This window comes from Papaver somniferum, chromosome 5, assembly GCF_003573695.1.
Source record: "Papaver somniferum cultivar HN1 chromosome 5, ASM357369v1, whole genome shotgun sequence".
Taxonomy (NCBI): Eukaryota; Viridiplantae; Streptophyta; class Magnoliopsida; order Ranunculales; family Papaveraceae; genus Papaver; species Papaver somniferum.
Genome location: NC_039362.1, coordinates 164,167,421 through 164,180,339, shown reverse-complemented (window position 1 = coordinate 164,180,339; position 12,919 = coordinate 164,167,421). Strand labels below are relative to the sequence as shown.

The following is a 12,919-nucleotide window of genomic DNA, read 5'->3' as shown; positions in this document are numbered from 1 at the left end:
TTTTTTTGTCGGTTCACTTATTTTCTTTTCATTTGTATCCCATTTGTCAAGAATCTCTTATTTTTTATTGCCATTTTTATCCTTTGTCAGATCAAGTCATGCAGAAGATTGATAGCGTTAACGAGATCTGCTCTTTAGTTATACCCCTCGTGGATATATCACCTGTAATAAATACGTGTTTTAATTTGTTTTGATTTTTTCTATTTTTTATATGTTTGGAACCCCTCATGGATATATTGCCTGCTATGTGGGTCTTGATGTTCGATTTTCTTGATTTTTGCGGTGTACGTAGTTGTACATGATAGTGTAAATTAAAATTCTAAAAAAAAAAAATTATATAGTCATATGAGTACTCATTTTGTAGCTTTCGGAAAGAGCTTTCCGAATATATAAAGTTTGCGAATTTTGGACAAACGGTTCGAAAAATAAATTGTTTTTTATTACTTTTTTATATTATTTAAAACTGCTGACATCATCATGAGTCACTTTGAATTAAACTACAAATATTTGGACTAAATGTTAAATCAGAAAGGTTATTCATGTACTTTCTCTAAAAAAAGACTAATTTGTACCTAGTTGAATGGGTCATGACTAACTAGTATATTTGGATGAGATTTTGGATCAAACCCTATTTATCCCGACTTTAATACGTGTTTGTGTTAGTAGAGTTCGGTTGCTCGGTTTTAAAGTCGCATGACTCGCATCACTCTCTCAACTCTCAAGACTCAAGTCCTCCAAAATCCCAAAATAAACCCTAGGTTATTCCAGTGCTCTGTCACTCTTTCTTAATACGACAATACTCCCAGCTTTTCTCTCAGTTTTCCAAGTCCTAAAAGCAAGCTTTTGCAGGATTTCTTCTCAAGAAGAAATTTTGATCGAAAAATATGGTGTTCGGTCAAGTAGTTATTGGTCCACCAGGTTCAGGCAAGACCACTTATTGCAATGGCATGTCTCAGTTCCTCAGACTCATCGGGAGGTAAATTAACTGTTAATTGGAATAGGGGATACTGTTTTTATTGCATAAGTTGAGTTCATTGAAGTTGTGGGTAGAAGAAAAATATGGGGTTCGGTTGTATAAATGTGTGAGTAAATTTTGTTTTGTTATATTTCTCAAATTTGACTGGAAAAGATGGAAACTTGGGATTGCAGGAAAGTAGCTGTTATCAATTTGGATCCTGCCAATGATGCATTACCGTATCCAAAAGCAACAGAAACATTTGATTTTTATTTTTTTTAGTGTGTTATTGCAAAAAATTAGGTTAATTTGATTATTAGGAAGAAGGGTTTTACATATATTGGTGTTGTTTCGAATTTCTTGTTTCCTTTACATTAAGGTATACAGGTATGATTGCGCTGTTAATATTGAAGATCTCATAAAGCTTAGTGATGTAATGGCTGAGCATTCTCTTGGTCCTAATGGAGGTAAATTTTAATGCTGAGCTGGTTATTTCTAATATGTGGTACTTGGCTATGTTTGAACTAATGATTTAATACGAATTGAAGGTAGTTTCATGGTTGAATTAAAGCCAAGAACATAGCAATCAATATCTGATCAGCAGTTTTGCTATGATGTTTTGTTAGTAGACTTCCATACTTTTGATGGGCACTTTAAATCCATGATGTCAATATGCTTTAGATATATTTGAATCTTAGTACATGACATTTGTTATGCTATAATCAGGTCTTGTATACTGTATGGATTACTTGGAGAAGAACGTGGACTGGTTAGAGTCTAAATTAGCGCCTCTAATCAAAGGTGATTATGTTATGCACTTGCGCTGTACCGTTTCCGCAACACAAAACTTAGGATTACAGTAGCACTTGTGGAAGCTATCTCACTATTTCAGTTAACGGAAATGGTCAAATCTTGCAGATCATTATCTTCTGTTTGACTTCCCCGGCCAAGTGGAGCTCTTTTTCCTTCATTCAAACGCCAAAAATGTTATTGAAAAACTCATAAAGAAGTTGGATCTGAGGGTATGAATATGTGAATGTCACTGAGTAATATATAGTAAAGTTTTCAGCAGAACGTTTATTGTTGTTTCTCAATTTGGAATATTTTTATTAATTTTTTTTTTCTCTTATGCTATATGTATGCAGTTGACTGCTATCCACTTGGTTGATGCCCATCTATGCAGTGATCCTGGGAAATATGTGAGTGCATTGCTACTCTCGTTGTCGACTATGTTGCATCTAGCACTGCCACACATCAATGTTTTGTCCAAGATTGATCTCATCGAGAGCTACGGGAAGCTAGGTCTTGCCTTAACCATCCTTTTCTAAGATTAAGCGGCAAACAACAATATGAATTTTGTACAAGATCTTGATCAATTACCTGCACTAATAGTTACTGTCATATATCTGCAGCCTTTAACCTTGATTTTTATACGGATGTTGAAGATTTATCTTATTTACAATACCATCTTGATCAAGATCCTCGATCTGCTAAGTACAGGTGCGATGTTTGTTCCAATTTATTTATGTAACATTAAGTAGCAAGGCGGTGCTCTCTCCTAAATCTATAAGGTGAAGGAGATGACACGATAAGTGCTAGCATACTATTAAAAACTTCTGGATACCAAAGAATAATTCCCAGCTTTTAAGTTAACTATAAAAGACATACTCATCCCAAGTGCTACTAGTTACAATTCATTGATACATGCGTCTGCACATTGTATCTCCTTTAGAGAAATATAATTCATGTTACATAGATACTTTTTTCTAGCATCCACCCGAAGCTCCATAATTATAACACTCCTGTTTATTTATTATTTTATAATGAGCATTTTAGTGTTTTTGTGCTAACAAAGAACCCTATAATACTCGTTTGAAATGTCACCCAACTTTCGGGTAACAGATCTTTTTGTGAAGTTCTGAATGTTTCATGACCAATGTTTTAGCAAAGTCTATCATTGTTGACTGTGATAAATTATGATATCATAATCTCTAAACCAGTAAAAGAACAGAATATTTTAATTACTTGAACTAACTTGTTTGTTAAAGACGAGGAAGAGAAATCCTAGTAATTCTATCATTGGACTTTTGAAGCACTCCTTTTCTGAATGCAGGAAGCTTACAAAGCAGTTGTGCGAAGTGGTAGAAGACCATAGTCTTGTCAATTTCTCAACCTTAGATATCCAGGCACGACTATCTCCTCCTGGTTAATCATGTTATCCTTTTAAAGGCCCAGTCCTTCTCTAATAACTTCTGTCTCACTTCAGGATAAAGAGAGTGTTGGAAATCTCGTGAAGCTGATAGACAAGAGCAACGGATATATATTTGCTGGTATAGATGCGAGTGCAGTCGAGTTCAGCAAGATTGCAGTTCGTCCTATTGATTGGGACTACTACAGATATCCTTTTCTCTTTCCCTTACTTTAGATTCACAGAGAAAGTGCTGCTTCTATTTTGCTTTTGCTGGTTAGGTGTCAATATGTTGCTAATTAGATTCTCAGAGTTGGTGGTTTTGATTGATAGTCTTACTAATATCTTTAGGGAAATCCTTCCACCTGTGTGTATAATTTCTTAGTCTTTCCTTCTCCTGAGTTGGTGGTTTTGGCGCATCCTAAAATTTACATTACTCTCTTGTAGTATGCAATTTTTTGTTGGCAATTTAGGGCCTGCATCATCTGTTCACATTTCACACGCATGGCACTTGTGTGCCTAACATATTGTTAGGATTCTTTGTTAGGACTCATGCTTATATTTGTATTCACATAGTCGACCATTTGATAGTGTACCCATACTGACGTTCAATCTCTTGGAGAGTCGCTGTAGTTACTGTGGCATATTACTTGGGTGGACGTGGAGGCTAGATTACCTTTAATCAAGTTGATTTCCTGTATTGAAAAACCTAGTTCACTAGTCAGGGCTCCATAAATTAGGTAGAAAATGGATACCGGAGCAGTTGCTGTAGTCTTGTTAGTTCTTGCATCTTTGATCTTTCATTTTGCTTCTCTTTTGTTGTGCTCCATCTGATTAAGGTGAAAAAGTTGGGCAAAATTTTCTTAACTAAGCGGATCTTACAACAGCTGCAGTGCAGGAGAAATACATGAAGGATGACGATGTGGATTTCGATCATGTGAAATGACTGTAAACATAATACATGTAATTGAATCATTTCCGTTTTCCCTTCTTCCAAAAATTACTTTTTTTAGGAATTTATGGTGGTGGGTTTTGCGAAGTTTTCTTGTAGAAAAGTTATGTAATCTCAGAACTCAGTATTGGAAGAAAAAACTTCACTTTTACGGACATTACTAACTGAGTTGAGCAATAATCTGACCACTAAATCTCCCCCCTCTTTAATTTAATGAGGGAAAGACTTATCAAAAGTCAACAATCTAACTGAGATCAGCCGTTGGATCTCCAGCTTTTAAAACTGAACCCTTGGATAATGGATATTTCACAAAAGATTCCTGTCACATTCCGTGTGAATGTTTTCGTTACTCGACGAAAATACCCCTCAATCCTCCTCTCTTCTGTTTTCCTCTTCCGTTCCCATCACCACCTCATTGTCTCCATCGCCACCAGCAATAACATCACGCCCACCCCTATTATCATCACCAGCAACACCAACAACTACCACCGATTTCTTGTTCAAGTTTCCCAATTTCAATTTCTCCAGTGTTTTGATTTTAACATCACTTCTCCAATTTCCTCTTTTAGTTTCTGTCACCACCAACATTCTCCTCGGCCGCCACCACCACTGCCATCACCACCAGCAACATCTAATTCATACATTTCAATTTCGATAAATACCACCCTTCTCCTCGCCACTTTCAGTTTCGTAGAGAAAACAAATTAGTTTAATCATTGGCATCACCATCACCATCAGCACCACCACCATCAATTTATACACAAATCTGTTGAAACAGGTACATTCTTTTCCCCCAATTTTGATTTCAGTTAAAACAAGAAACTCCTCTGTTTTTTAGTTTTGGGTACAAGTTGAATCACATTTTTAGTCTTTGTATTAATAAATAAAAAATTATGTTTGTGTAAATGCTTAAGAGAAAATCATTGTTTAGTTTTAGTTTGTCAGCTCATTTTTATTGTTATGAAACTTTGAAGTAGCAGTTGTAATGTCAGGACGGTATTGTGACAATAATTGAGGAACAAATCTCAGGTTGGACTTTACTAACCTGAGAGTTCTTGAAGAACCGTGGCCACGAGACAGTGGTTTCTATTGACAGATTCTGTATTGTCATTTCTGTTTTTTGTATTTGCATTTGGATTAATTTGATTTTTTGTTGTTGTATAGGGTGAATCCAAAATAAAAGAGATGACACTTGAAACATTTTCGACTGAAGAACAACTATTTATATTGCATGATCGTGTCTCTTTAGGGAACATACTCATTCCAACTTATTGATCAGTACATGAGTGGTGAGAGTTAAGAGTCAAAGACCTCAATATAGGGACGTGAACCACTTCAAGTGGCGAGAAGTGATTCAATTTAGCTTATTTGATTGGTTAGATATTATTTGGCACGCAAATTCAAATAGTTCTCCCTAATAAATAATGATTAATGTTTTTGTTTATTGGTCCATTTCTGTGGAAGAGGCTCCGCAATTGCATCTCAGGGATTAAATTGCATTTCACAACCACTTACGCCAACTCAAAACTTCAATAAGAATAACAATGTCTTTTTTTTATAGGTTGCAAACAAGCCTCTGACATGGTGTTTGTAGATGACAATTCCAGTACAATTGTTGCACCTGGTGAAGCCAGATAAATAACAAACAAACGAAAACAATTTGTACTCTTTTTTCCTATGAGAATTTCAATTCAGTTATAGTTTTCATAGTTTCGCGAAAATTTAAAATAATATTGTATGAAAAATTAGCTTTTACGGACGCATTTAGTGTTTTGGTAGATGCAGATGCCACTCAACACAGAAGAGCCACGCACGTGTTGTTTGCCGACGTGCAACGCACGTGCACTCAACTTGTATAGGTAAATAAAATACCCACATTTGAATGTGAAACAAAAGAAGCCAACAAGGTGGTGCAATATGGTTGTCCAGTCTACTTGTGGTATTTGAATAACAGGTTTGTTAAGCCTTATGGTGTTGCCCAGCCCTGTTACCTACTTTTGCCTCTTTACAGGGCTCCTATCTTAATCAAAAACATTTTAAGGAGAAAGGTAAGAAATAACTAGTGAGCATTACTTGTCATAGAAAATGGCATTTTCAATGTTTTCTTCTGCGGCAGTCACCTCCGTAAGCAGCTCCACTCCCACTCAAGCTAGCATGGTTGCACCTTTCAGCGGTTTGAAATCCGTTTCTGCATTCCCCGTTACCCACAAATCAGCCGACATCACCTCCGTCTCCAGAAACGGCGGAAGAGTTAACTGCATACAGGTATGACCACCAACTGGTTTGAAGAAGTTTGAGACCTTTTCATACCTTCCCCCATCGACCGTAGAGCAATTATCAAAAAGGAAGTCGAGTAGTCGACTACCTTCTCCGTAAAGGAAGTCTATGGACCTGCTATTAAAAAGGCACATATTTGTAGTACCGAATTCATTACCGTATTTAGTATTTACTATATTATACTTGGTAAGGCGGGAGGTAGAGGTGTTGGAGACTTTGAGTCCCCTATGAGAGAGAGAGAGTAAAACGATGGTGGTTCTGCGGTCGAGTTCAAAGGGATTGTGCGCTACTTCTTCTTCATCTAACTCCTATAATTTGCGTTCGAAGGAAGTGTCTGATGCTTCACTTGATGGCTCTAAACGTTTGTGTTCCAGGGTTGGCCCTGTCAGGTAATTCTGTTATAAATTGCGATTTTTTGAGGGGTTTGAACTTTGAAGTCCCTGTTTGCTATTTATTTGTTGATCCAGCTTTTGCTTGATCAAAAAAAGTACTAGTATATTACTTTACAATGTTTGTTGTTGTTGTTGCCATGTTTGCTTACCTTGTTGTACCCGTGTCCAACCCATCGTAAACACTTCCAATCGCTTTGAGTGTGGCTAGTTTGGCTGCGAGCCTAATTGACACATAACATGAAACACAGTTGAGTGATTTTCTGTTGGAATTTTTTCTTTCAAAGAGAATGTTGAACTTAGACATGGTTAACTGGTTGCTGACACATCTCTTTGTCGCAAACTCGACTGAATGCTTTTGATTTGCTCAAACTTTGCAGTGATTTTGGTTCTAATCTTGGCAATTTCTGGCCTAAAGCTAAATCTAAAGCTAAGTCCAGAAAGAAATCTAAAGACAGTGATGATGATGATGATTTTGATAATATACTAAGGTCGTATGCAACCGATGCCATGACTTTCTATAACAAAGGAAAAGTCAGTTTTCTTCTGAATCCTTGCCGCTTTTCTTGAAACCAATCGCCATTTTTGTTGGATTCCTTTAATCTCTCTTTTTTGGTCTGTTGCCTTGGTCTAAAATCCGTAGGATACAAAATATGAGCTGCTGGAGTGTGGTTGCATTACATCTGCGGCAGTTCGGCCATACTTTCTTCACCATATCAACTTCACGGCTAAGAAGGATGGTGTCGCTGATGCTCCAGAGGAGATGTTTTTTGCTGAACTGAAAACTATCGACGAGGTTTGTTTTGTCGAGCTTTGCATATCCTTGGGGCCAAAAAGCTTAATTTCAAGAGAGAGAATCAATGGCTGCTCTTATTGCAACATGTATGGCAATGTAAAGCATCCTGAGGGCGGATTCACGGCCGGAAAATTCATGACTTTTTCAGAATGGAAGAAAAACCGTGATTCCTTGGCTTGTTCACAGGAACTTTTTATGAACATAACAATGTCAGTTGTGCGAATTCAAACTTAACTTAGAGCTGGACTCTGTTTGACGCATGCGTAGTTGCCTTTTGATATTTGTACCTCGGAATGGATACTGGTTTTGTATTCGGGCATATTTAAAAGTATCTAAGCAACTTAAGGATGGCATTATATGGTTTTGACTTATTGTTACGCCTCTATGTTGTCTAATGTTATGCACCTTCTGGTTGTTTTATTCCTTAATGCCGCGAGGAAAGTAGTGCTAAAGAACCATATTACCCATATTACCCTTCACATCATTCGATCCGTGACTAGCACAGGCTATGGAAACAAAGCTGAAAATTTCTATCTTTATCATAGCTAGTACGAGGCATACAGAGCATACAGATTTTTTCTGAGGCATACTAAATGATGATGCCATATAGGGTATCCTATAAGGGGTGTCTAAACCATACCAAAATTACTAGGTTACCCTTTAATTTGGATTAGATTACTTAATTGCCCTTCAATTTAATTAAAAATTTAAACTAAAATTTATTAGATTACTTAAATACCTTTTGACTAAATAAAATCCTAAAGTAAAACTATTCAAAACCAAAAAATCAGTCAACATTCTTTCTTCTCTAATTCTTCTTCTTCCTTCTTCTTCTCCCTTTGAGCAGCAGCCGAAAAATCTTTGATCGTCGATTAAAATTATAACTACAAATGTATGCTAAAACGAAGCGTTGTGCTAGAGATCTTCGTCCAGACACGCATGTTGGAATCCATTACAACCAAGCAAGTAATTAAGCAAAGGAAGCCCTAATCAATGTGAGCGCCGGTGAAGAGCGAAATCCGAACCCGGCGGCATTAAGATGTATATTAGAAGGTATTTATAACAAACCCATTTTTTTTCTGATTGATTCGAGTATGTTTAATCGATTGAATAGGATTTAGAAATTGAAATTAGGGTTACAGGTTTATGTTCGGCCCAAAATTTTCGGACGAACCTAGGCTTTAGAAGAACAGTTCGTCCAATTTTGTAAACATGATTTTGAGCCGAACATTAGTCTGGATTAGGTACGGCTTATTCGATTTTGGTGGATTTTTGGCCGAACATTAGTCTGTCTTAGGTACGACTTATTGAGTTTGCTGGATTTCCGTCCGAACCTTGATCTATCTTAGGTACGGTTATTCTCGTTTGCTGGATTTTGGGCCGAACCTTGATCTGTCTTAGGTACGACTTATTCGACTTGGGCTGATTTTAGCCCGAACACACGAATTGAGTAGGTACATAAGTTTCATGATGTTCGGCCGATTTTAGTACTCTTATATTTTTAGCCGAACATTGCCCTGGATGTTCAGTAACGCAGAATTATCAGACGAACCATATTTTTAAAGCCAAACATGTTATATTTGTAGGCGAACCTAGTATTTTTTAGCCGAACCTTATGTGTTTGTTGTACTTATTTTTTTATTTCTTTGTGTTAGGGGACAAAAAGTTAGTGGTAGTGGTAGAGTTATAAATGATAAGAAGAGTAAAAAGAAGAGGTTTATGGAAGTAACTCCTTCAAATGCTAAAATTCCCCAACCTCGAGTAGCCAACAAAAATTTGGGAGCACAAAAAAGGGGCTCTACAATCTGATACATAGAACCGAGAGACAGAGAAACAAATATAAGGAGAAGTTGAAGGAAGTGAAGCTAACAAGGGAAATACTTCTGCAAGTAATGAGACTGAAGATGAAGAAGAAGATGAAGAACAAGGAGTACCAGGTAACCTAAATGGAGATGAAGATGAAGAAGAAGAAGATGAGCAAACGACCAAGAAGTAAAGGAAAGAAAGTCATTGAAGATGAAGATGAAGGATATGAATATGAAGAAGATGAAGAACAAGAAGAACCACCACAACCACAACCAGAAAAACAAGTCAAGGAGAGGAAACTTGTTGTACCTCGCCAGACAAAGCTTCATATTCCTCATGAAATAATACCTCCCAAAAGGAACGAACCAATACCTGGTCTTCCCGAAGATAGACGAAAGGTGTTGATAGGTTACGAGGAGTCGTGGGAAAAGAAAATCTATGAGACTCCGGATCATAGGACTGCAATCAGAAATTTGAGGCACCAAAGGGCAGCAGCTTGGGATTTGAAAAATGAGGTTTTTGAGGTTCAAGCTATAGTTCAGAAGTCTGGTTTATGGAAAACAATCGAGTATGAACATAAGGAATGTGATTCAGTGACCTCCTATGCTTTTGATGAGAGATTCTGTCCAGAGACTTATACATTTCATCTTCCATTCGGCGAGATGACAATCACACCTGATGATGCGGAAAAGATTATAGGTCTTAGAGCACGTGGAAGGAGTGTAGATGCTGAATATTCTGAGTTGGATTGGGACCAGTTATATAAGTTGGCTGAAGAAGTTCTTGGTTGTGATCATAATACTGCCCTGACGGAGTTTTGTAACGCCACTAAAGAGGTGGACAACGTGCACATTGGCGGCGACAACAAACCAAAGATGTTAAAGTCGTTCAAGATGAAACGCTTGAAAGAAAAATTTGAGAATACTCAAGCGAAAGTTTCGAGTGGGACCTTGGTGATGGATGAGGCCAAAATAAATCAGACCGCTGTTGCTTATTTGTTGTACACTCTTGGCCGGATTATATTTCTCGATCATAGTGGCAACAAGGTGACTGCTCATGTTAGAGCATTACTCGGTTGAACCCACCAAGCGTTGGTATGTCAAGTTTGGTTGTCATATTTTAGTGAATCAAAACTCATGTTAAGAGTCGCTTGATTATGTACTAGAGTCAACTTCGTATAGGTTAGCTTGAAAGTATTAGGATATGAGACAATACAAGTACTGCGAAGTCTTAAAGATGTGAAGAAGCAAGGAGCTACAACGACAACAATCATCCTTACACTTGAGGTTAGTGATATTTGACTTGAACTGTTTCATTCCCTAACGTATCTTTCAAGTCATACATATTGAAAACATAACTGCGAAGCATATTTGAACTCTAGATAGACATAGTATTAAGAAATACAATACGAGGTTTATTGGTTAACCACTAAACTTTGTAGATAAGACATCGCCATAATCATTTGAATGCTATTGTGATTATGTATGGGTATGAGGTGAGGATTTCATCCCAGGGAACAATGTTTACATGTATTCTAAGGAAGTAAGTAATGTGGTTTCAAAGTTGTTTTAATAGAAAGGTTCGTTGATACTTGTGAAGGAAGATTTTTTAGACTTAATTTTTATAAAGGAAAAAAATATAACAAACTCGAATAAAAAGTGTTGTGAGAATTATGGAGAGACTGGGGCTATGATTCCTCTATTTACCAATTCCAAAGTGATAATAATTATAATCATGCAATTTCACACGTTCAAATTGATTCTCAACTATTGCAAAAGTAGATTTTTAGAAACAACAAATGTTAATCCAAAGCATGAGACATCAAAACCCTAAGCTAAGCATGTTCCATCAAAAGAAAATACAATTGTTTAACAAAAACCATAAAATCTATTTTCAATCTAGGCAAATAATCATAAATAAAAATTGCACAAATTAAATAATTAAGAATTACCACTTTTTCATTGGAAAGATAACATCCTCCGTCGCCCCAAGGATTGGGTTTAGCTCATCATTGTGGAAACGCGCTCAAAAGTTGATTTCATTGCTCAAAGTGTTTACAAAGATGAAATGGAGAGAAAATAATGAAAATCGGGTGTTTGCAACGTTTTTAATTGTTGCAAAACACTGTTACATAAAACGATAAAAGCCAAATGTCGCTGTTCAGCTTCTACGACCCCCGCCTCTGTGTCGTTATCACTGTTGATAAACGACTGTCTTCGTGAGTCTGTTCTTCGTGTTCTTCAGTTCTGTAGCAGCAAAAATGGTGTTCTCTGCAACTCGATTTTTCGGCTCTGTGATGCTCTGTAACTCTCCAAAACTCCCTCCTAAACTCTCTATCTCCTCGCCTCAACTCCATTCACTTATTTATACCCAACAACACCGATATATTCCTGAGTGAATGTGAATAATCCCGTAATAATTATGTTTATCTTCCACGGTCTGTTATGAGAATAATTTTCCTTTTTTAGCTCCATCACGCGTCTGCATGGTTTTGAAATACTCCAACACACTCAGTAAACAATCAAAACAACTTCAAGTCCCTCCAGCCACACGCAGAATCTCCAAAAATAACTCTGAAAATCTCGAGAATAACTCATGTACATGCATATGCCATGTTCCTTCTCACTGAGAATCCAGCCAATTTCGTTCGAAAAAATCACCCATATCCAGCATGTTAATGCTAGTCACGTCATCCCAGCAAATCCCAGCCACAACTCTCTGTGTAACATGTCCAAAATCCGATCGAGAATTCTGCCAGTTCACTGCTCCATTTTCTGCCAAATTTCGAAATTTGAATTTGAAGAAGATGGGTGATGTGGACAAAAATGGTCTACGCATAACCTTGGATGTCCCTTAGCCAAATCTGGGGTTCGTATAACAAGTGTCCTCCAGGGGTCCAAATAGCACTTTTTGAGCAACTTTTTCCACACAAGTGTATTTCTCCAAAAACACCTACACAAACATAAAAACACCATAATAAGTACAAAATCAAGCACTAGCAATACAGACACTGAGGACAATTCAGACACAAAAATGTGTCTATCAGTAAGTTCATAAACTTGTTTGTGGACCGAAAAGGAAATTGCCAATTGTTATTGGTTTTGTTATTCATTGCATATCTCATGAACAACCAATATGCGTGATAGAGTATAACCGCTCACAACTTGTTGTGTTCTTGGTAGAACTATTCACAAAGGCCTGACTTATGTATTGGTATAAATTTTATTAGTAAAACCGATCTTAAGTAATCACCTGTGGTATGATCGTATTTTGTGTGTCTGACCAATTAAAAGGAAAGGGGAGTCGATCCTTGTAAGGGGTGCAATACGTCAAAGGGAAACGATTCTTGTATGGGATGCAGCAAGGTTTATAGCAGAAAGGGGAACCGATCCTATGGACATGTGCAACACGTTTTTAGGCAAAGGGGAACCGATCCTATGGACATGTGCAACACATATAAGTTAAATACCATATATATGCGGGGAACCAATCCTAGTACCTAGTCAACCGAATTTTTGGAAAGCTAGTGTGACTATGCACAGTACTCACATGGAGG

At 37.1% G+C, this 12,919-nt stretch overlaps 2 protein-coding genes across 2 annotated transcripts; both read left to right on the top strand.

The window, feature by feature from the left end:
- The first annotated feature begins 682 nt into the window (after positions 1–682).
- On the top strand, positions 683–4,252 carry LOC113283504 (GPN-loop GTPase QQT1-like). Its single transcript, XM_026532780.1, has 10 exons — positions 683–976; positions 1,150–1,194; positions 1,343–1,422; positions 1,682–1,756; positions 1,874–1,977; positions 2,101–2,257; positions 2,368–2,455; positions 3,069–3,141; positions 3,222–3,352; positions 4,026–4,252. Exons 1-10 carry the CDS (start codon positions 885–887, stop codon positions 4,087–4,089), a joined length of 909 nt encoding a protein of 302 aa, XP_026388565.1. The 5' UTR covers positions 683–884; the 3' UTR covers positions 4,090–4,252.
- A 118-nt stretch (positions 4,253–4,370) lies between these two features.
- LOC113283505 lies at positions 4,371–7,928 on the top strand. The gene is made up of 5 exons (XM_026532782.1): positions 4,371–4,873; positions 5,657–6,360; positions 6,700–6,761; positions 7,142–7,295; positions 7,405–7,928. Exons 2-5 carry the CDS (start codon positions 6,181–6,183, stop codon positions 7,789–7,791), a joined length of 783 nt encoding a protein of 260 aa, XP_026388567.1. The 5' UTR covers positions 4,371–4,873; positions 5,657–6,180; the 3' UTR covers positions 7,792–7,928.
- The last annotated feature ends 4,991 nt before the right edge of the window (positions 7,929–12,919 follow it).